Here is a 23,845-nt window from a genome sequence, read left to right on the forward strand (position 1 = left end):
AAATGTAATTGCGTTTTTCAGACACAAATATATTTGAACATTTGAATGCCAGGACAGGGGCAGAGGACAGCCCATCAACCCCTTTTTTTAAATTTTTTTTTATTTATTGAAAGCCCGAGATCGTGCTCTCCACACGAGTGCACTAAAAAAGTGACTAATGGTGCCACAAAAAAGTGCACTTAGATGCTAGTCTCTTAAAACCCTCTCCAACAGGAGAAAGGTCCCCAAAACCATTCCCCGACCCTCCGAGCCAGAAGGCAACAGCGAGAGTCAGGGACTAAGTCGTCTCCCTCAGCCGAAGCCAAGGAAGCCTCAGTCCCGCTCCCAGCTTCTGCCCAGGTTGCCACCCAAGCTAGAGTGGGGAACCATCAACTGCCGACTCCCCTCCCGAAAGAGAAGAGTCAGGGGTCAGGAGGGGAGTGGAACCTGATGGCTACACACTCTCCCTCTAGACCTATCAGAAGGGAACCCATAAGGGAACCGCAACCAATAAATCCAAGTGACAAGACACACATGCAAAAGTGAACACAGAAACAGTGAAAAAGAATTAAATTATTGTGAAGGTTTCCACAATATAATGTTGGCCGGCACTTCCACCGGGAATTTAGAAATACCCCTATCCTAGCCAGAAGGCTCGGATTAAGGATGTGTGCTTTAAAAGTAAGGAAATTTGAAGTGCAGTACAAAACGTGCCAGAACTCATGGGTTTCCCTTGTGCTGAAGGTGGTTCTAATACTGTACACAGCTAGCAATCCAAAACATGCCTCATGGCTATGTTAAAACTTAGAAATTCTCAAAACTATGAGGAGGATTTGGCAATTTTCTGCTTAGTTTCTGCTCCAAAGTCACAGTGCAAGTTAGCATATGTTCGCTCTTAATTTTGGAGCAGAAACAGCACAGAATCTCTCCAAATCCTCCTCAAATACTCAAAACTTGGTTCTGGTTATGTATTAATGTACTGATTGTGGTTCTGGTGATGCATTCTTGTAAGTACCCCTTTATATTTTTTGCAGTCCTTGGGATTAATTCAGTATGGCAATGCAGTCTTTGGACAAAAATGTTGTTTACCCTTGCCATAAAGCTTAAAGGTACATATTGTCTGTTCACAGAATTATTGTCATGGGGATACCGTGATAGAGAGGGGCCCAATGATCGCAGTGTCTGGTCACATAAAATCCTGCACAGATTAGAACTGCTTCACCATCCTATTAAGCAGTGCAGGTTTTCTTTACTCAGTCATTGCAAGTGTTGATCAGTTCAGTTGATCTACAGGAGCTCACCATCCTTTATTGCCTCACTGTTATGTGTTGGCCACTTCCCCCTGGTATGTATGCTGGCCACTGGCACATGGGAGTTGCCAGTCATAGTACTACTTCCTAGTAAGGCGTTAGAGGAGAAATTCAGTGTTTAGAGTAGGCGGTTGGAGAGTTGTTGAAGAGATTTCTGCATTGAGTTGGTTTGCATGTTTGTCCTCATGCTCTCCTACTTGGTTTCTCCTACCTATCCCTCCCCTATGCTCCTCTCAGTTGTTTTGTGAGTATATTTGTATGATTGTAGTTTTCTATCATCCTTATCTGTCTTCCCTTGTCTGTCTGGTTATTGTAATCCTATACACTTCAGACTCACACCTCCCTGGGTAGGGGAGGGAACAGATAGGTTTAAGGTAGATGCACATCAAGGTACATTGTTGTGAGTTCATTTTCCCCTTCACCGTCGATGTCTGATGAACTCCCTCTTCTGGTGAAGGAAGGTAGTGAGGCTGATTACCAAACACCTGATCTGGTAGATGATGACTGGGTAACAGGAAATTCTGACTGGATATAAGGCAGCCGACGCCCTTCTGAGTCGCTGGTGATTTCTCTGCTGGATTCTTGGAGACCAGTCTGATTCCTGCTTCCCAAAGATAAGTTTTTGCTCTGCTATTGAACTTATTAGTTTTGTTTTGTTTACCTTGTTTTTTGGAGTTCAGCCATCCCCGGTCGGGGGTGTGCTGAGTTCCATTTTTGTCTCTGATCAGTTTGTCTCTTTGCTCTGTCTTCAGAATTTACCTGAGTGCTGATATAGTCTTTTTGAAGTCCTAGCGACTTCAGGGCCTGTTTTTCCTATCAGACGGTTGGGACATTTTTTGGTAGGGTTTTTTACGGGTTGCAGACAGCAGCTTTTCTATCCTGTCCTTTTTAGTTAGCTTGGGCCCCATCGTTTGCTCAACCTATCTTTCTATCTGTGTTAGTGTTTTCATCTTGCTTCACCGTCATTATATGTTGGGGGCTGCCTATTGCTTTGGGGTCTGCTCTGGGGCAGTTTAGATTTCCCCTTTCTTTCTTTAGGCCTATTTAGTTCTCCGGCTGTGATCGAGGGGTCTAGGGCATTGTAGGAACCCCCCACGGCTACTGTTAGTTGTTGTGGATAGGATCAGGGGTCTGCAATCCGATAGCTACCAACCTCTCCGGTTTTCTGGACTTAGCTTGTATTTTTGTTTTTTCCTCCTTCGGTGACTCATTCATAACAGTACATGATCCAGTGTCTCCACCTTCGAGGGTAGTCTGGGGGACAGGGCTAGATTAGGATGCCTCCTAGTTCGAGTGAATAGGCAGGCACCAACAGTTCCTAGTCACTACATGACATTATCACTGGCTGTACCTTTTTGGCTCTATTATGGATCCTGTCGCTGATCTGGCAGGGCAGCTGCAACTCAGGCTGGAGGTGTCGGACATGCACTCAGTTGCGTTGCAGTGCCCATTAGCTCTAGGCTTAGGGCCCACGGCTCACGGGCAATCCCTGGTGGAGCCCAAGATCGTTCTGCTGGATAGGTTCTCTGGGGTTGGGATAAGTTTGTGGTTTTCAGGAAGGCCTGCAAATCTTATTTTAGGTTGAGTCACTCCTCAGGTGAGCAGGGATCAACTGGTGGGGACCGTAATCTCTCTCCTCCAGGGTGACCCTCAAGCTTGGGCATTTTTTCTCTCCTCTGACTCCCAGTCGCTTCAGGCGGTCAAGGAATTTTTTGAGGCTCTGGGTTTTAACTATGATGAGCCTGACCGTGTCACTCTGGCTGAGTCTAAACTACGCCAGCTTCAGCAGGGAGACTGTGCCAGCGGAGGAGTATTGCTCTGAGTTCCATAGGTGGTTTAAGGATACTAGGTGGAATGACCCCCAAGTTCTGTAGTGAGTTCTATCAGGGGCTTTCTGAGAGGTTACAGGATGCCTCTGTTCTGTTTGAGACCCCAGTTTCCCTGGAGGCGGCCATGTCTCTAGCTGTCCATATGGATTGTCGTCTACACCAGAGACATAAAGAGACGCCTCAATTTTCGGGGTGCAAAAAAACCCGTTTGGGAGAGAAGAACAGACAAATTGCGGCACTCTAAGTGCGTAAACACAATATTGTAGTCTTTAAAGGGTGCACAATTTTATGCACTCAAATGATAGAAGACTAATATGGCTTTAAATTGTGTATCCTCAAAGATCCTTCCTTCTGGGATACTTTTCAATAGATAGGGCTTGCAGCTTGCCTCGGGTGGATCCAAGTGAAAGAGCTAGAGTCAGGCTCACACAGGATGAGTAAATCAAGAAAGGCACATCCAGCCCATGAATGGCAGTGCTTCCCAGGACCCACATCCAAAGATGATATTTCATATTTTTTTATTTGATAGGTTAAAAAAGAGGAGACACAACGCGTTTCGGATACAGTGTATATCCTTTATCAGGTATCATAAAAATACAGTACAAATCCTAATAGTATAAAATTCAGTTACACTTATATATAGTAGCAACCTTTTATCCCAGTCTCAGAAACTTGATTTTAGGGTGTGGCCCAAGTTCAGGAACACACCCACTGATTGATCCAACCTTGACAACATAGATGTAAGAAGAAGAAAAAAAAAACCCAGAGTAAAAAACTCAGAAAAAAAAAACAGGAAAAAAACCCAGAAAAAAAAAGAAAGGCAATGTTCAAACTCTCTCTATGATATCATTCAATCCATTTGGATATAATGTTTCCAGAAGATATATCCAAAACGCTTCTTTCCGGTTTAAAAGAGCATTCCTATTTGCAACACCAGAGGGTATCTGCTCCACCGGAGTTACTTTTATGTTAAAAATTTTGTTATGTTTAATTAGCAGATGCCTTGAGAGACTATGTTTTAAAAAGCCGTTTTTTGCTCTATTTCTGTGATCATTAATGCGAGACCGCAGTGTCTGCACAGTGCGTCCCACATATTGCAAACCACAACTGCATGTGATGACATATACAACAGAATCACTGCTACAGGTGAGTCTTTGTGAAATCTCAAAGACCTCACCAGTACTATTACATTTGATAGTTTTAGCCCTGTGATCTAGAATCCCACAGACACAACATTTTTTAGAGGTGCATTTAAAAACTCCGGTTCCTTGAGAAACACCACATAAAATGTGATCAGTTTAATGTTTTTTCCTTTTGAATCCAACTGTTTTTTTTAATTTACTGGGGGCCACCAAATTTTTCAAAGTTTTCCCCCTTCTATATGTAATCCCTGGTTTATCAGGGAGATGTTTTCCCAAAACAGGGTCACGCTTCCAGATATACCAATATTTTGAAAGCACAGTTCTTATTACTTTATTTCCCCTATTGAATGTGGTCACAAAATTCAATTTCCAGCGATCATCACTTTTTTCTTTACCAATGGTCAAATTATCCCCCTTCCTATTTTTTCCTTTTAAACATTCCTCCTGTGTTTTTACTTTGTTATCCCTATATGCACTATTTATCAAATTTTTGGGGTATCTTTTTTCCTTAAATTTTCTTTTTAGAATTTTAGACTGAGCTACATAATCAGATTCTCTCGTACAATTCTTTCTTATACGAAAAAATTGGCTGTGGGGTATATTAACCTTCCACTTCTTGTAATGTGCACTGTTGAAATCTAAAAAGCCATTTGAATCCACCTTTTTAAAGTGGGTTTTTGTAATAATTTTTTTCCCACTATGGCTATGTGTCACTATGTGACAATTACAGTCATTTTAATTTGTATTTCAAAAATCAATTGTACACAAGAAAATCTAAAACTTTGTAATATATCTTATCAGAGATATTAGCTTCTTTGTCACCCTGAAATGATCTTTCATTCTCAAAACTCATTTCATGGGTGAAATCTGTCATCAGTGAACACAGACTTTACACATTTCACTCATCATTATTAAGTGAAAAATCAATCCAGGAGGAGAAAGAAGCAGACTTCTCTAATGTATCTTTTTGTGAGTGTAATTCAATTTAGACAAATGTATTATCGATTTTCACCAAAATGTGATGGCCCTCATTAGACACTCTTCAAAAGGCAAGTAAGTGAGAATAAAAATCCCAGTTTTATTATTTAAGGCAACCAGTTATTAATGGTCTAAATGTAATAAGAGTTAATGTAAGCATGTAGATAGTGTTTAACTTCTGGCAAGAAGCATGGCCAACTGTGATAAATCTAACATATCTCAGATTGTCTGGGATAAGATTACACTGTCTATTAGACTGATTGGAAAATGCAGACCAGTGTAAAGGCCCTGTCACACATAACGATGCACCAGCGATCCCGACAACGGTACGACCTTGTCAGGATCGCTGGTGCCTCGCTACATGATCGCTGGTGAGCTGCCAAACAGGCAGATTTCACCAGCGATCAGGACCAGCGAAGATGCTGGTATCCAAGGTAAATATCGCATAACTAAGTGCGTGTGTCGCTTAGTTACCCGCTGTGTACCTTGGATACCTGCGTGCTCGCGTTGGACGCTGGTATCCAAGGTAAATATCGGGTAACTAAGCACGCGCAGCACTTAGTTACCCACTGTGTACCTTGGATACCAGCTCCCAGCGCAAGCACGCAGGTATCCAAGGTACACAGCGGGTAACTAAGCGACGCGCGCGCTTAGTTACCCGCTGCTTATCTTGGATACCATCTCCCAGCATCTGCTTACAGCACTGGGAGCTCGCTGATCGTTGCTCTCCCACTGCAGCGATGCGTGCTGGCCAGCAGGAAACCAACGATCACAAAATGGCCCAGGACATTCCTGCACGATCAGCGATACCCCCGGGGGGGGTCGCTGATGCATGCCACACACAGCGATAAAGCTGGCGAGATCGCTGATGCGTCACAAAATCAGAGTTCTTGCTAGCAATCTCGCTGTGTGTGACGGGGCCTTAACTTTCAGAGTATTCAGAATACATATAATTGTCTCTTCTGAGTTGTGGAGTGCTGTGAAATTTGTTGGCTATATAGAAATAAAATTATTATTACTGGTAAATAATTTACCTAAAATTGTTTTATAACCAAAGTGATATTATAAGCTAATAATAGAGTCCTCTTCTCTATCACTACCGATGCATTGTTAGAGAAGAGTGCTGGCCCAGGCAATAAAATGAGAAGTCAGTGAAACACTTCATACACAGCTCTTTTCAAGTGCCGACACAGGATGTGCTGTCCTGTTTAGAGCACAAGACTGAAGCCGATGTGGCTGGGATCTGGGATAGTGGCTAACTTACAATCAAGCACATGGCCTATATCTTCATAGATATATTCTGTTCAAATGTCAAGTTTTTGTCATGTTAAAGGGTCATACCAAGGAGAATCATTTGCAACTTTAATGTCACCCAAAATCTGTATAATTCAATTAAAAAAATAAACTTAAATCTATTTAGATGGAAAAAGAAAAATAAAGAACTTAAAAAAGTGGTTTCATAAATATACACACCCTTAAACTAATGCTTTGCTATAATACTCTTTGAATTTACCACAGTATTCAGTTTTTTTGGGTAAAAGTCTTTCAGTATTGCACATCTAGAATTGCCCACTCTCCCTTGCAATAGTGCTTTTCGAATGTCAGATTGAAAGGACATCTCCTGTGTACTGCTCAGTTCAGATGAACCCACAGACTTTCAATTGGCTTCATGTCTGGGCCATTCCAAAATTGTGATTCTTTTGTTGATTTGGAGTTATACTTAGTTATTTTTTAAGGGTTGTGAGGCAGTGACCCATGTTACAGGTAGGGGTCGCTGTTTGTTCTCCCCAGCATGCGCACGGAGGCATATTGAGGCCATGACGGGGCATTGCAGTCGCAGGTGTAGCTGGGATTGCAATGGTGAAGCAGTGACCAAAATCACAGGTAGGGGTCACGGTGTGTTCTCCCCAGGATGTGCATGAAGGCGTATGCAGGCCATAGGAGTGCATAGCAGTCATGGACATAACGGTGACTGCAATGCAGATCAAAGATAAACTAATTGTTGGTCTTGGACATGCTAGTGTCCAACACAGATGCAGGGAAAACCTGCTCTGGAATGTGTGTTTTGAAACTGACTGCAGTATGTCCGTTTCATTTCCGGTCTGGGTTTTCCATGTGTCTGAAGGCCACAGGTTTCTTTGTTAAAAGTCCTGCAGGAAAGGGTATGGGTGTATCAGTGTCAGGTCCAGTGTCAGGGCCAGAGTGAGTTGGTGCTTGTAGCTGTGCAAAGCAGTTGGTGTTGCAGAACACAGGACAGAGCGGAGCCAATAGGCCTGGCACTCACAGCATACACAGTGGTGCTACCATCCACGGTGACTGTCTCGGATGTGGATGTCTTGTGCCCGGAGGTGAACTGGAGGTAGACAGTTACTGTGCCCAAAGGATGACTGGTGTGTGTAACGGCTGTAAACAGGTGGATATGGTGCCCGGCTGTGATCCGTGAATAAAGAGACAAAGAGACATTAACACAGAGGTACGGTCACTCGCGACAACTGGTCAGAGGTGGACTAGCGTGTGTAGTGACTGCAAACTAAAGGTGGCTGTGTGTAAGAGACTATGATACGGCATGCAGTCGCCCACGGAAGCTGGACACAGGGAAGTCCGGCGTGTTTAGGGATTGTGATTTAAAGCCGTGTCTATGTAGTGCAATGAACTGGTGTGAAGTGAACGCTAATGAGATGCAGTTGTGTGAATTTGAACTTTAATGCTGTGAAGATAACACATTAAAGAGACTTTTATGTTCGAATTTTGTGGGTCACTGCCTCTTCACTGCGTATGGTGCTACCGCAACACTATAGGGTGAAGTCAAAGGCTTCTGTCTTGCCATCCTACTCCACAGACTAGACATATGCAGACTACGAGGGTTTGTGGTCACATGCAGCATACAACCAATACTTGCCAGAAATTTCTGCAATTCCTTCAGTATTCCATCTTGGCAGTCTCCCAGACCAATTTTATTCTTGTCTTTCATCAATTGTTGAGGGACGTTCAGTTCTAGGTAGAGTCTCTGTTATGCCATATTTAAGCCAATTATTGATCACAGACTTCACAGTATTCCATGGTATATCTAATGCTTTTGGAAAAAAATTGTACCCTTCTCAGCTAATAACTTTCAAAAATGAGATCCCTTTGCTGTGTTGTAAGCTGTTTACGAACGATGGTTTTACTGTAGAATGCAATTAGGAAAAGCCTACTAGAACAGCAAAACTTTACATGAGGTTTATCAGAGTTACTTTAAATTATGACAGCTTTCTACTGGACTACTATTTAAGTGTGACTGGCTAATTAAGACCAAAAGGACAACCCCAAACAAGACGGTGTACACACTTAGGCCACCACATTATTTTAGTTCTATTTTTAATTTCCCCCTCAAATGACTTCACTTTAGTTCTCAATGAATTTGTATAGATTATGGGTGACATTCTTCTTGGTATGAAATTTTACGTGACAAAAGCAGGCATTTTAAAAGGAGTGTGTAGACTCCTGGAGAACCTTTTAGACTTGTGATTTGGGTATCAAACATTACCAGGGCAAAAGTTAGTAATTTAGCTTAGTTTAATATATTCACATTAATCAGTCAACATTTTAGTTCCAATAAATTTTGAATTATAGCTATTAATACCATGTAAGCTATGGTCACCACTTGGTATATGACAGACTGAGCGCCAAGCTCCACCACACTTATCAAACCTGTAAATAAGACAATAGAGAAACTGTGTAAGAATTTGAGATATAATTTAATGTTTGAAAGCCAAGGGTGCATTGTACCCTGCTAGTAATTTATAACTAATTAAATTAAATACACATGCTAATAAATATTTTGTGCTAGCATTCACTTCACAGTATGTTCTAGTTTTATTACTACTAACCTACAAGGAAGCTGCCAATTTCATACGTCCACCATTCTATGCATACCATGAGCATACTTGGCACAGCCAGTGCTACGAAGGAATTCCAATCTTGTAAACATTCTTTCGACCAACCTTTAAATGTGACACGTGATTAATAAATTTGAGAAACTTGATCACTCATGTCATTATGTACAGTCCTTAAGGGGGTTGTTCGGCCTCAAGCTACAAGTCTGCAGTCACTCTATGTGACTACAGACTCGTGAATCCTCATATCGTGGTCACTGTGCGATATGATTCATGAGCACTGCGTGATATGCATACTCCCGGCCACATTTTGACTAGACTAGACGATGAGGCACTGGAAATCGTAAAAATTCCAACTGAGTTGTAACTGCAAAAAAAGTAAAATTCCACAATAGTTTTTTGGATTTTTTATTTACCATGTTCACATTACGATTACGTAGTTACCAGGCATGCATATATTTTTTTCATTTAAGTGGTGAAAAATAATTAAAAATTTAAAAAAAAAAAAATATAGAAAATTTGCTTTTGTTGACCTATAACATTTTATATTCTCTGTATATAGGGTGGTGTGAGGGCTTATTTTTTGCGCTCTGAGCTGACGTTTTTATTGATACCATTTTGGGGTAGATATAATGTTTTGATTGCCTCTGCATTTTATTGCAATGTGGATGCGTCCAAAATATAATAATTCTGGCGTTTCGATTTCATCTTGTTAGGCCGTTTACCAATAGATCAGACTTTTATGAATCAGCTATATCAAATGTGTATTTTTTTTAAGAGGCAAAAGGGGAGTTATTTGAACTTTTGTATTTTTTTCATATTTTTAAGCTTTTTTTTAACTTTTTATTGTACTTAATCTGAGCGCTGCTATGTTTATTGAAAGTTACGATCTCCTATGAACGCCAGCTACATGTTAGCTTTCACAGGAGAATCGTCATGACAAGAACGGAGATCTTCAACAGACCCCTGGCTGTCACTGAAACCTTTTGGCTCCCCGCAATTACTTCACAGGCATACCCTCCTGCTGGCGCATGTTAAATGCTGTTTTCAGAGACTAACAGCGGTGTTTAACAGGTTAACAGCTGTGGGCGGTGCTGTTAGATGCACATGATGGCTGATCCATCTTCTGCTGGGATAGATGCATTCTCGGCATGCGAACCTGCATATGATGTAAATGTACGTCATATGTCATGAAAGGATTAATGTAATAATCTAATTTTTTTCTAATATATTTTAATTAAAAAATCCCTATTGTTCCCTTTACTATGTTATCTAATTGCTTTATTTTTATATTTTTTTACTACTTTCTGTGTGGTGACGCTGTGTTTTATAATCTCAGTACATGCTGAAATACTCAAACGAGTTGTCATCAAGGGCGGAAGCTGCAGTCACTAATGCAGCCTTTTCCCCCACTCTGAAATGAAGCATCATCACATCAGTAGTGATGGGTGAACCCGTGGGTGTTCTGGTCTGGCGGGTTCGGCCAAACATCTAAAAAAAAGTTTGGTTAGGGTATCACAACAGTACCTGGGCGCTATTCAGATCCACTGTTTTCCATGCTATCATCTGCATGACAGCGCAGCAAACACGGGCTCTGATCGACAGTAAGACAACTACTGCTGGTCAGAGAGCAGCGGTTTCCACGCTGTCAGATGACAGTGTGAGCCAGCAGCTGTGATCTGTGATAAAAATGTTACATCTGATCACAGGTGTCGGCAGATGAAAGAGTACTAATCCCATTAGCCTATGCTTGCTGTCACTGAAAACAGCGAGAGCAGGTGCCTCTAATGGGATTATTCATCAGCCAATGATTGTGCTAAATAAACAAATTAAAAAAAAACCTTGGGGTCTCTTCTATTTTTGATAACCAATGCAGGCAAAACTGACAGCTGCGGGCTGCAACCCTCAGCTGCAGCTTTATCAAGAATAGAGTGGTACCCATGCAGCTATTCAAATAAATAACTAAAAAAAAAACAGAGTGGAGTCCCACCATTTTAGACAACCAGCCAAGGTAAAGCAGACAGCGCAGGGCTGGTATTCTCAGGCTGGTAAGAGACCATGGATACTTCCCCCTGTCTAAAAATAGCAGCCCTCAGCCACCCCAGAAAAGGCGCATCTGTCAGATGCGCCAATTTTGGTGCTTTGCCCGACTCTTTCCACTTGCCCTGATGCACTGGCAGGTAGGGTAATGGTTGAGGGGTTGATGTCAGCTGTTTAACCCCTTAACCCCAAAGGGTGGTTTGCACATTCATGACCGGGCCAATTTTTACAATTCTGACCACTGTCCCTTTATGAGGTAATAACTCTGAAACGCTTCCATGGATCCTGGTGATTCTGACATTGTTTTCCCGTGACATATTGTACTTCATGCTAGTGGTAAAATTTAATTCATATAACTTGCGTTTATTTGTGAAAAAAATGGAAATTTGGCTAAAATTTTGAAAATTTTGCAATTTTCCAACTTTGAATTTTTATGCCCTTAAATCACAGAGATACGGCACACAAAAAACTTATTAAGTAACATTTCCCACATGTTTACTTTACAACAGCAAAATTTTGGAACCCAAATTTTTTTTTCTTAGGAAGTTATAAGGGTTAAAAGTTGACCAGCGCTCATTTTTGCAGCACCATTTTATTTTTACGGACCACATCACATTTGAAGCCACTTTGAGGGGTCTATATGATAGAAAATACCCAAAAGTGACACCATTCTAAAAACTGCACCCCTTAAGGTGCTCAACACCACATTCAAGAAGTTTATTAACCCTTCAGGTGCTTCACAGGAATTTTTTGAATATTTAAAAAAAAAAATGAACATTTAACTTTTTTTCACAAAAAAAATACTTCAGGTTCAATTTTTTTTATTTTACCAAGGGTAACAGGAGAAGTTGGACTGCAAGAGTTATTGTGCAGTTTGTCCTGAGTACGCTGATACCTGATATGTTGGGGGGGAGCCACTGTTTCGGCGCATGGCAGAGCTCAGAAGGGAAGGAGTGCCGTTTGACTTTTTCAATGCAAAATTGGCTAGAATTCAGATCGGACGCCATGTCACGTTTGGAGAGCCCCTGATGTACCAAAACAGTGAAAACCCCCCACAAATTACACCATTTTGGAAACTAGACCCCCCAAGGAACTTATCTAGATATGTGGTGAGCACTTTGATCCCCCCAGTGCTTCACAGAAGTTTATAACGCCCGGGTGTGAAAATAAAAAAATCGTATTTTTTCCACAAACATGATCTTTTAGTCACCAATTTTTTTATTTTCCCAAGGGTACCAGGAGAAATTGGACCCCAAAAGTTGTTGTCTAATTGGTCCTGAGTACGCTGATACCCCATAGGTGGGCAAAAACTACTGTATGGGCACACGTCGGGGCTCGGAAGGGAAGTAGTGACGTTTTGGAATGCAGACTTTGATGGAATGGTCTGCGGGTGTCATGTTGCTTTTGGAGAGCCCCTGATGTACCTAAACAGTGGAAACACCCCACAAGTGGCCCCATTTTGGAAACTAGACCCCCTAAGGAACTTATCTAGATGTGTGGTGAGCACTTTGAACCCCCAAGGGCTTCACAGAAGTTTATAATGCCCGGGCATAAAAATAAAAAAATCGTATTTTTTCCACAAACATGATCATTTAGTCCCCAATTTTTTTATTTTCCCAAGGGTAACAGGAGATATTGGACCGCAAAAGTTGTTGTCCAATTTGTCCTGAGTACGCTGATACCTCATATCTGGGAGAAAACTACTGTATGGGCACACGTCGGGGGCTCGGAAGGGAAGTAGTGATGTTTTGGAATGCAGACTTTGATGGAATGTTCTGCGGGTGTCATGTGTGTTTGGAGAGCCTCTGATGTACCTAAACTATTGAAATTCCCCACAAGTGACCCCATTTTGGAAACTAGACCCCCCACGGAACTTACCTAGATGTGTGGTGAGCACTTTGAACCCCCAAGTGCTTCACAGAAGTTTATAACGGCCGGGCGTGAAAATAAAAAAAATCATTTTTTTTCCACAAAAATGATATTTTTGCCCCCAATTTTTTATTTTCCTAAGGGTAACAGGAGAAATTGGACCCCAAAAGTTGTTTTGCAATTTGTCCTGAGTAAGCTGATACCCCATATGTGAGGGTAAAACACTGTTTGGGCGCATGGCAGAGCTTGGAAGGGAAGGAGCACCATTTGACTTTTTCAGCGCAGAATTGGCTGGAATTGAGATCAGACGCCATGTTACATTTGGAGAGCACCTGATGTGCCCAAACAGTGGAAACTCCCCAATTCTAACTTCAACCCTAACCCCAACACACCCCTAACCCTAATCTCAGCCCTAACCCTAGCCCTAACCCTAGCCTTAACCCTAATGGGAAAATGGAAATAAATACTTTTTTTAATTTTATTATTTTTCCCTAACTAAGGGGGTGATAACGGGGGGTTTGATTTACTATTTATGGCGGTTTTTAAATTTGGCAGCTGTCACACACTAAAAGACGCTTTTTATTGTAAAAATAGTTTTTGCATCACCACATATTGAGAGCTATAATTTTTCCATATTTTGACCCACCGAGTCATGTGAGGTCTTATTTTTTGCGGGACGAGTTGACGCTTTTATTGGTATCAGGATTGGGCATGTGACATCTTTTGATCGCTTTTTATTCCGATTTTTGGGACGCAGAATGAACAAAAACCAGCGTTTCATGAATTTCTTTTGGGGGGTGCGTTTACACCGTTCCGCGTGCGGTAAAATTGATAAAGCCCTTTTATTCTTCGGGTCAGTACGGTTACAGTGATACCTCATTTAGGTCTTTTTTTATGCTTTGACGCTTTTATGCAATGAAAACAATTTTATATAAAAAATAATTATTTTTGCATCGCTTTATTCTGCGAGCTATAACTTTTTTATTTTTTCACTGATGATGCTGTATGGCAGCTCGTTTTTTGCGTGACAAGATGACATTTTTAGTGGTACCATGCATATTTATATGCATCTTTTTGATCGCGCGTTATTGCACTTTTTGTTCGGCGGTATGATAATAAATCATTATTTTTTGCTTCGTTTTTTATTTTTATTTTTTAAGGGGTTCGCTAAAGGGGTTAACTAATGGGACAGTTTTATAGGGCGGGTCGTTACGGACACGACGATACCAAATATGTGTACTTTTATTGTTTTGGGTTTTTTTATTTCCAAAAAATGAATTTATTAGGGAATATATATATATTTTTTTTTTATTTAGCAATTTTTTTTAAAATTATTTTTACACTTTTTTTTAACTTTATTACATTGTCCCAGGTGGGACATCACTGTCCTGTGACAGATCAGCGATCTGTCACAGGCACTGCACAAGGCTTCCTCCTTGCCTGCGCTTTGCAGGCATGAGGAAGCCAGCTCCCTGCAGGCCCCCGAAGGTCCCCGTCGCCATCTTGGATTTGGGGACCTGCAAGGATGGAGCCCCCTGCAGCAGCGCTGCACATTGCGCTGCTGTGGGGGGGCTCAGGGAAGCACGGAGGGAGCCCCCTCCCTGCCGATGCTTCCCTTTAACCCCCCCGGTACACCGCGATCGTGTTTGATCGCGGTGTGCAAGGAGCTAACGTGTCGGGGGTGGTCCGTGACCTCCCCTGACACATTGTGCTGGGTGTCAGCTGTGATAGTCAGCTGACACCCGGCCGCGATCAGCGGCGCTCACCACGTGGGCGCCGCTGATCGATGTTGCGTACTATCTCGTCCCTGGGAATTAAGTCCCAGGGCACATGGACGGGATAGTACGTCACATGACAGAAAGGAGTTAATGGCAGCTGATATCAAGCCCACAAGTTAGTAATGGAGAGACATCTATAAGATGCCCCTATTACTAACCCCATAGTTAAGTTGTAAAAAAGACAGTCAGAATACAATCCTTTGTTTCATAGAAAGACAGGGACTCCTTTATTTATGCCTATTCATTGAACCCCTTGTCACCTGTAAAAGACATAAAATAATAAACAATCATGATTCTCACATTACGCCTAATGCATTGATGCTGATATCCCCTGGAAATAAGAAACAAAACCAAACAACCATATCCCTCACCTGTCCGATGTGAAGATAATCCATACTGTCCCACAAAGATTCTGATGATTTGGAGAGCAATCACATCAGCAACTGCTCTTCCCTCCAGCTGGAACACACTGACAGGAGCGCAAATAACTCCTCCAGTGTCTAGCACTGAGCTCCTGTGAAAAAGTTCACTGGAGTTCATAGCTGAACCCTGGTGACCCCACTTAAGGCACCACTCGCTACATTAGAACATTCTCACAACAAGTGATGCCATAAGTAATGTCACCGGGGTTCATTAGGCTTGAATTCCAGTGAATGTTCTCATGGCAGTTCAGCGCTAGACACTAGAGGAGCAATTAAGCTCCTGTGTCAATGTTTTCCGGCTGGTGGGGATAGCAGTCGCATCACTGATGTAACTGCTATCCAAATCATCCGAATTATTGTGGGACAGTATGTATTATCTTTTATCTTCACGTTGTACAGGTGAGGAATACGGTTGTTTATTTTTCTTTTCTTTTACAGGGGACAAGGCCTTCAATGGATTACATGTAAGGGGAGTATAGAATTGTTTATTTTTAAATAAATGTGTAAAACAGGGTGCTTTTTTATTTCAAATAAAGGATATTTATTCTTGCAATATGTTTATTTCCAAATTTACTCTGGGGTTAGTAATGGGGGTATCCTTTAGACACCTCTCAATTACTTACCCTTGGGTTTGATGTTAATAAATTAAAAGACAAATGAAAAAAAAAACAAGAGGGGGTCCCTCGTAATTTTCATAAGCATCAGAGGGAAACCCAACAGATGAGGGCTGATATTACTATTAATATCAGCTCACAGCTGTTTGGTTAGCCTTTACTGGTTACTTTACGGGTGGACCCCAGAAATATAATGTAGGGTCCCCCCATAACTTCAAACCAGCAAAGGCTAAATAAACAGCTGTGGATTGAAATTAATATCCAGGCAAGTGGCCAGTGAAATTGGTCCTTCTAACAGGTGAAGAACATAAGCCCTCAGCCACCTCAGAAATGGCGCATCAATAAGATGTGTCAAATCTGGTGCTTAGCCTCACACTTCCATTTGCCCTGTGGTGGTGGCAAGAGGAGTAATATTTATGGGATTGATGTCACCTTCGTATTGTCAGGTGACATCAAGCCAAGGAGTTAGTAATGGAGAGGCATTTATACTAATCCATTAAAGCCCTTGTTCCCTGTAAAAGACAAAAAATAATAAATAGCAATTATACTCACCTTACGCCTAATCTATTGAAGCCTTTGTCCCCTGTAAAAGAAAAAATAAAAAAATAACAAATAACCATATCCCTTGCCTGTCTGATGTGAAGGTTAGCAATACTGTCCCACGCCATAATCTATCTCTGTGATATCTGGTTTGCAAGTTGAACGATGTCATGATTTGATGATCCAGACTGAAAATCAGGACACAATGAAGTGCTCTGAGCACAGCCTCAGTGATGAGCGGTGACATCATAGAGTTAACCATCAGTTTCTGAAGGTGCATTCACACTGTCATTTCACTGTGCGCTAGGACAATAAACTGCTGTGACCTCAATGAGATCACCACGAGCACCATGAGAAACTGCTCACAGTGCTCACAGTGATCTCACTGAGGTCACCACAGTTCGTCATTCCGACGCACAATGAAGAGAGACTGGGAACGTACCTTCAGTGACCAGTGGTTACCTCTGTGATGTCACCACTGAAGCTGCACTCATAACACCTCATTGAGTCCTGGTTTTCAGCCTGGATGGTCACATTATGACACCATTCAGGTTGTAAACCACATAGCGCAGAGAGGAATTACATTGTGGGACAGTATTGCTAATCTTCACTTTGGATAGGTGAGTGATAGGGTTGTTTATTATTTTTTTCTTTTCTGGGGGACATGGGCATCGGAGGATTGTCTTTACGTCGGGGACAGGTGAGTGATAAGGTTGCTTACTATTTTCTGTTTTTTACAGATGACATGGGCATTGGTAGATTAGGCTTAAGGTGAGTGTAACGGTGATTTTTTTACTTCAAATAAAGGAGTCTGTGTCTTTCTTTCAATTAAAGAATTTTATTCCCCATTACTAACCTGTGGGATTGATGTCAGCGGCCATAAAACAGATGACATCAACTCCTCAACCATTATCCCACTTGCCATTGCACCAAGACGAGTGGGAAGAGCAGGGCAAAGTGCAAAGTGCCAGAATTGGTGCATATAACAGATGTGCCTCTTCTGGGGCAGCTGCAGACTGTTATTTTTAGGTTGGGTGGGCCAATATCCACTGCACCATACAAGTTTGAGAATACCAGCCTCCAGCTGTTTGCTTTGTTTCGCTTGGCGGATTGTAAAAAATTGGGGGGGATCCCACATGTTTTTTAATAGAACCCCTCTATTCTTGATAATCAGCCATGATAAAGCTGACAGCAGAGGGTTGCAGCCCGCAGCTGTCAGTTTTGCCTGCACTGGTTATCAAAAGTAGAAGAGACCACATATCTTTTTTTATATTATTTATTTTTAGCACAGGTGCTGGCTGATGAATACTTTCATCAGCGATGCCTGCTCTTGCTGTTATTAGCGACGGCAGACATAGGATAATAGGAGTAGTACTCTCTCATCAGCCGACACATGTGACTGATGGTAATCTTTTTACCACTTGTCACAGCTGCTGGCTCACACTATCATCTGATCAGAGTCACTGGTGTTTGTCACGCTGTCATACAGATGACAGCATGGAAAGCACCCAATGTTTAGGGTGCTAAATCAGAGCAGTAACCTGGACTTCATGGAGAAGTCCGTGTTTGGGGTCCGTGCCTAACACTGTTCGTGTTCGTCCATCTCTATTCATCAGTAACCTCACTTTCAGGTGTTGGGCTAATCCCTGCTTTACTGAGCATATATCAGTTATCAGTTTCAATGGATGCTCAGAAGGATTTTGTCACTGTGCAGTATTCTTCTCACTATACAGAGACAATGCGCTCTCTCGCCGGCTCTGATGAGAAGTGATGAGCTGTCAAGAGAGCGCACTGTCAGTGCACATTGTAATGAGAGAACGAGTGAGCAGAGACCAACACCACCCCTGCAAGTGACTGGTGGAGCCATATGGTCAACTCCACAGGAACTTCAAGAGAAAGACATCATAAGTGAAACAGATTAAAAAGTCTTGTTGAACTAGCACTTCCACTGGTGTATTGCCGAAATATTAAATAGTCCTCTCTGTTTCACCATCAACTAATAATTCCCAAAATAGGTGTAAGCTTCAGAGAATTGGAGGAGGTTTATTAATATTGTCAAAAAATTAAAAATACTGTAATGCTAATATATTATATACATTAATTTATTACATTCTGTACAAATGTGTTGTGTTTTTAAACTCCAATAATAATACTTATTCAGATGACATTCACAGGGATGTTCCTGTGCAAACATTTAGGAATAAGTGAATTTATTTCATATTTACTGAATGTAGTATTTCATCAGAAAGCTTTAAAAAGCCACAGTACCTCCCCACGTATTTATATGAAGTTTCTTGATACGAATATACAGAAATAAAATGATAGCTTGAGAAAACTGAGCAATAGTGTTAGCCCATGCTGATCCTCTGTAAAAATAAATGAATAGATTATTTTCTTAAAAAGAATAAAATACCACTTTATGAACATATGGAGTTATAGCTAGGCTTTTCTATAACCCTGACAAAAAATAAATCAGATTACTGCAGTAGTCATGTTATTCAATACCCTGGGAAAGTGGTTTGTGGGTGCCACCCCAGCACCCAAGTTACATGCTACATCCTGAATAATCCAAAAATGATATTTTTTTCTCTGGATGGTACACCTTAAGATTAATCTGTGCTTTTTTAATTAGTGTTCTTTTAAGTTGATGTTATGGATTTTGGTAATTAGGGGGCAGATTCATCAAAAAACTGACATAAAAGACTTTGAAAAGTCACAACATTTTTGCGCAATTCAGAGTTGTGGAAAAATGTTGCAACACTTAGTGTTTTCACACCAGTTTTAAGCTTTAGAGGCTGTGTGCACACAGTGCATTTTTAATGTGCTTTCGCAGCATGTTTTCCATCCGGAAATGGGCCAAAAACGCTATGGAATCCTTATGCAAGCTTATTGAATGACAATTCTGAAGTGTTGTGCACATGCTCAGTAATTTTCCTTGAGTATTTGCAGTGCATTTTTTTCTGCATTTTTTTGGTGCGTTTCTGCAGTGTTTTTAACCCAATGACTTCAATTAGTCAAATCCGCAGCAAAAACGCAGGTATAAAAAATGTTTGCGGATTTGCTGAGTTTTTTATGGCGTTTTACCGGCTTCCTATGGTGACAGCATAGGAAACACCGGTGCAGAGGTTCTTATCGGCGATCGGCGATAACGCTACGTCGGTCAGAGCACTGTGGGGTCATGCTGTCAGATGTCAGCGTGACCCCGCAGCTGTGACTGTGACCTGTAGCAGTGACCTACAGTAAAAAGCTAACTGCAGGTCAGCAGGCGTGGGCGGATGAGAGTACTCCTCCCATCAGGAAATGTCTCCTGTCACGGATAACAGTGACAGCAGGAGCCACTGATGGGAGATGTAGTCCCAACAGCCGGCACCTGTGCTCACATTTAAATAAAAAAAGTAACATAATTACATACATATTCAAACAAAAATAAAAACCCATTATACTGACTTAACACCAAATCCCAAATGCCCTCATCTCTTAGAAAAAATGTCAAATAACAAACCAACATATAGTCACTTGTCCACCATAGTCCATTTAATCCCGAGTGTCCAATGGCAATCTCATGTGTAGAACAGTTATATCGGGAGATGTGACTACTCAATCCGGATGCCGGCGATACACTGACAGGAGGTATTCGCTCCCGCAGTGTATCACTGAGCTGCCATGAAAAAGTTCATCGGAGTTCATCAGCTGATCAGCACCACTGTGTGAGAACTTTCTCACGGCAGCTCAGTGATACACTGCGGAAGTGACTGTCTTTGAGAGCAGTCACATCAGTGACTGCTCTTAAAGTGATCAGGATCGTCGTGGGGCATTATGGATTATCTTCTCTGTGGACATATGAGGAATATTGTAGTTTATTATATTATTTTTGCTGCAGGAGACTTTGGCTAGTTTCACACTAGCGTTCGGCAGAGCGGCGTAGGGCTGCGTAGTTCCTCCGTTAAGCCTCACCCACTGCCACACCTCTTCCTTCAGCTCTGCCTACGTTGGCATGCCTCCTGCATACCCTATCTTTAACATTGGGTACGCAGGCCATGCAAATGTATGCGGATGCCTGCGCATGCGTCGTTTTGACACGGCGCCAAATGCAACATGTTGCATTTTGCTGCGGTCGACGCAGTGTCAAAACGACGCAGGTTCGGCAGTGGGCGGGGCTTAATGGAGGAACTATGCGGCCCTCCGTAGCTCTGCCAAGCGCTAGTGTGAAACTAGCCTTAGGCTTTGGTCGAATGGGCGTTCAGTGAGTGTGGTTAAATTAAGATTTATTAAAGGAGTTTGTGTCATTATTTCAAATAAAGGACTTTATTCTGGGTGTCTGTGTTTTTATACAGAGTGAGTCATTTACCTATATGGATACACCTATATGGATACATTTTTTTATATAATATCCTGTATTGGCTTTTTTCACTGCTAAACTATTGAGATATATATTCCTTATGAATAGACTGTACCTATTGGGAGATATATATGTGTTGGGCCTTCATTTGATTTTTATGCACTAAGATGCGTGTTTTTAATTTGTACTGTGCTATGTACTACCTACTAATAATAAAGGTTTTTATTTAAACTATATTTAGTCCCAATCTTATATGCATTTTATATATGATTTTTAAAGAGATTTCTCCATCAGTACGGATTTTTACACTCTTTTGTGTTACTACCAAATGGTCTGCCATTCAAATTTCAAGCGGATATATAATTGTGATAAGAGGTATTGATATCATTCATAATATTTATTACTTTAATTTTAGTATCTGCTGTGTCTTACTAGTAATGAGGGTGTCGAGCTGACACCTTTTTATTACTAAGCCTAAGGCTAGGTGTCAATGACAGTTGACACCAAGCCCTAATCCCATTACCCTGGTGCAAGACTGCATCACCATGAATAAGATGGTGTTGAACCAAGAAATTACATCACAAAACTTTTTTTCAATGTCTTTAACTCAAAAAAAGGGTTCAGTGTTGTAAAAACTGCATGTAAAAACGCATACAAAAACATATACAAAAACGCACGTTTTTGCCGCAGTGTTTTACCTGCCAAGAGATGCAGAAACCTTGCAAAAATGTCTGCAAGCAAATACTCAATGTGTGCACATAACCTTAAGTAGCTCCGCAAAATATGAGCTGAGCTTGGGATAAGCTGAGATGGGGCATGACTATTTGCACCCTTCAAATTAATTAAAAATGCTTGCGTTTTGTGCCTACACACTTCCGGTGAGAAGCACAGAGGTGCACATCACAGAGAAGATGTTCCAAACTCATTAAGTGGCGCTCACTTCTTAATGAATTCAGAGCAACATACTCCAGGGAGCCCTTCATTAAGACTGACATGTCCAACACCAGTCTTAATGAACTGGCTCTTTAAAGTCTTAAGGTACTGTCACACTTAGTGATGCACCAGCGATCCCGACAACGATATGGATCGGTGGTGCATCGCTAAGTGGTCGCTAGTGAGCTGCCACACAGGCAGATCTCACCAGCGACATAGCAGCGGTCGGGGGTCGCTACTTACCTGTCAGACGAGGCGATCCTGACGTCCTCCCGCCCGCGTCCACACGTCGCTCGTCTCCACAGCAGGAAGCCCAGCAGAAAGCTGACAACGAGAAACGGCCCAGGCCGTTCTCGCGCGATCAGCGATAACCAGCGGGGGAGCCGGTCGGAGGTAAGTATCACACATAGCGATATCGCTAGCAATATCGCTATAATGTCACAAAAACCAGTGACGTTTTAGCGATATTGCTTAGTGTGATGGGGCCTTTAAATGAATTTGACACCTAACCTTTCAGTTATCCCCAGACAGTTCTTCTAGTAAGGCATGGTATGTGAATCTCAAAAGCCATAAACACTGTCCAGATCTGCCCAAAAACCCATAATAGCTAGATGTACTAACTCTAGTAATTAGTAAAAACAAATGTGACAAAATAACCAAACAATAGTGTTAGTGTATATTTTAATTGAATACAATTTTACTTTGAATAAGAAGAAAATGAATCAAAAATTATTTGTAAGCAATAAATAAAAAGTGCTAAGTTTCAAAGCAGGAATTGTTTATAATACCCATGTGATGTCTACGGGGCTTCAGTAGCAAGAAAGGCCAGCAAAGCCAATGTATGTGTTTGTAAACAGAAGACCAGGCAGACCCATTAACAAGTATGTGTTACACCATCATTTGATAGTGTCTGCATAATGATATGAAATGATGGCTCAATATAAGTAAGTAAAATAAATACATTATTTAAAGGGACATTAATTAAACTTACATGACTCCAAGTTCAAGTTTAAAAAGAAATATATAATTCACTAGTGCATTTATGACATTTGATATAATGGTGGTTATGATCTGTGTTTTAACAATTCCCTGAAAAACAAAATATGAAAAATGTTTTTATATTAATTTTACATTTCACATATTTACTACTTACTTTACCACATACAAGCAGGTCTAGAATGGGAAATAGGTCATGTAATTGAATACCCCAGGCAAGTGGCTGCCTAGCGTACCATGGGTTTAAAATTAGTTGATTGACTGCTAAAAAGGTAAATTAGTGTCAGATCTACAGTGGGGAAAAAAAGTATTCGGTCAGCCACCAATTGTGCACGTTCTCCCACTTCAAAAGATGAGAGAGGCCTGTAATTGACATCATAGGTAGACCACAACTATGAGAGTCAAAATGAGAAAACAAATCCAGAAAATCACCTTGCCTGATTTGGCAAGATTTATTTTGCAAATTAAGGTGGAAAATATTTGGTCATTAACAAAAGTTCATCTCAATATTTTGCTATTTATCCTTTGTTGGCAATGACTGAGGGCAAACGTTTTCTGTAAGTCTTCACAAGGTTGGCACACACTGTTGGTTGGTATGTTGGCCCATTCCTCCATGCAGATCTTCTCTAGAGCAGTGATGTTTTGGGCCTGCCGCTGGGCAAAATGGACTTTCAAATCCCTCCAAAGGTTTTCTATGGGGTTGAGATCTGGAGACTGGCTAGGCCACTCCAGGACCTTCATATGCTTCTTACGAAGCCACCCCTTAGTTGCTCTGGTGGTGTGCTTGGGATCATTATCATGCTGAAAGACCCACCCACGTTTCATCTTCAATGCCCTTGCTGATGGAAGGAGGTTTGCACTCAAAATCTCATGATACATGGCCCCATTCATTCTTTCATGTACACAGATCAGTCGTCCAAGTCCCTTTGCAGAGAAACAGCCCCAAAGCATGATGTTGCCACCCCCATGCTTCACAGTAGGTAAGGTGTTCTTTGGATGCAGCTCAGCATTCGGTCTCCTCCAAACACGACGAGTTTTGTATCTACCAAACAGTTCTACTTTGGTTTCAACAGACCATATAACATTCTCCCAATACGCTTTTGAATAATCCAAATGCTCTCTAGCAATCTTCAGATGGACCCGTACATGTACTTGCTTAAGCAGGGGGACATGTCTGGAACTGCAAGATCTGAGTCCCTGG

The 23,845-nt window shown here is 41.5% G+C and overlaps 1 protein-coding gene across 1 annotated transcript in view; it reads right to left on the minus strand.

Annotated features, from left to right (window-relative positions):
• LOC141085942 (multidrug and toxin extrusion protein 1-like) overlaps window positions 1-23,845 on the minus strand; it is a 159,634-nt gene that overhangs the window by 49,365 nt on the left and 86,424 nt on the right. The window contains exons 7-10 of the mRNA XM_073571613.1: window positions 22,640-22,737; window positions 18,645-18,742; window positions 9,108-9,221; window positions 8,861-8,928 (exon numbers count right to left, since the gene is read on the minus strand). Coding sequence (XP_073427714.1) covers window positions 8,861-8,928; window positions 9,108-9,221; window positions 18,645-18,742; window positions 22,640-22,737 — 378 coding nt within the window. The remainder of the gene's footprint in view (window positions 1-8,860; window positions 8,929-9,107; window positions 9,222-18,644; window positions 18,743-22,639; window positions 22,738-23,845) is intronic.

This window comes from Dendrobates tinctorius, unplaced genomic scaffold, assembly GCF_039654945.1.
Source record: "Dendrobates tinctorius isolate UK_male_01 unplaced genomic scaffold, ASM3965494v1 ptg000007l, whole genome shotgun sequence".
Classification (NCBI taxonomy): Eukaryota; Metazoa; Chordata; class Amphibia; order Anura; family Dendrobatidae; genus Dendrobates; species Dendrobates tinctorius.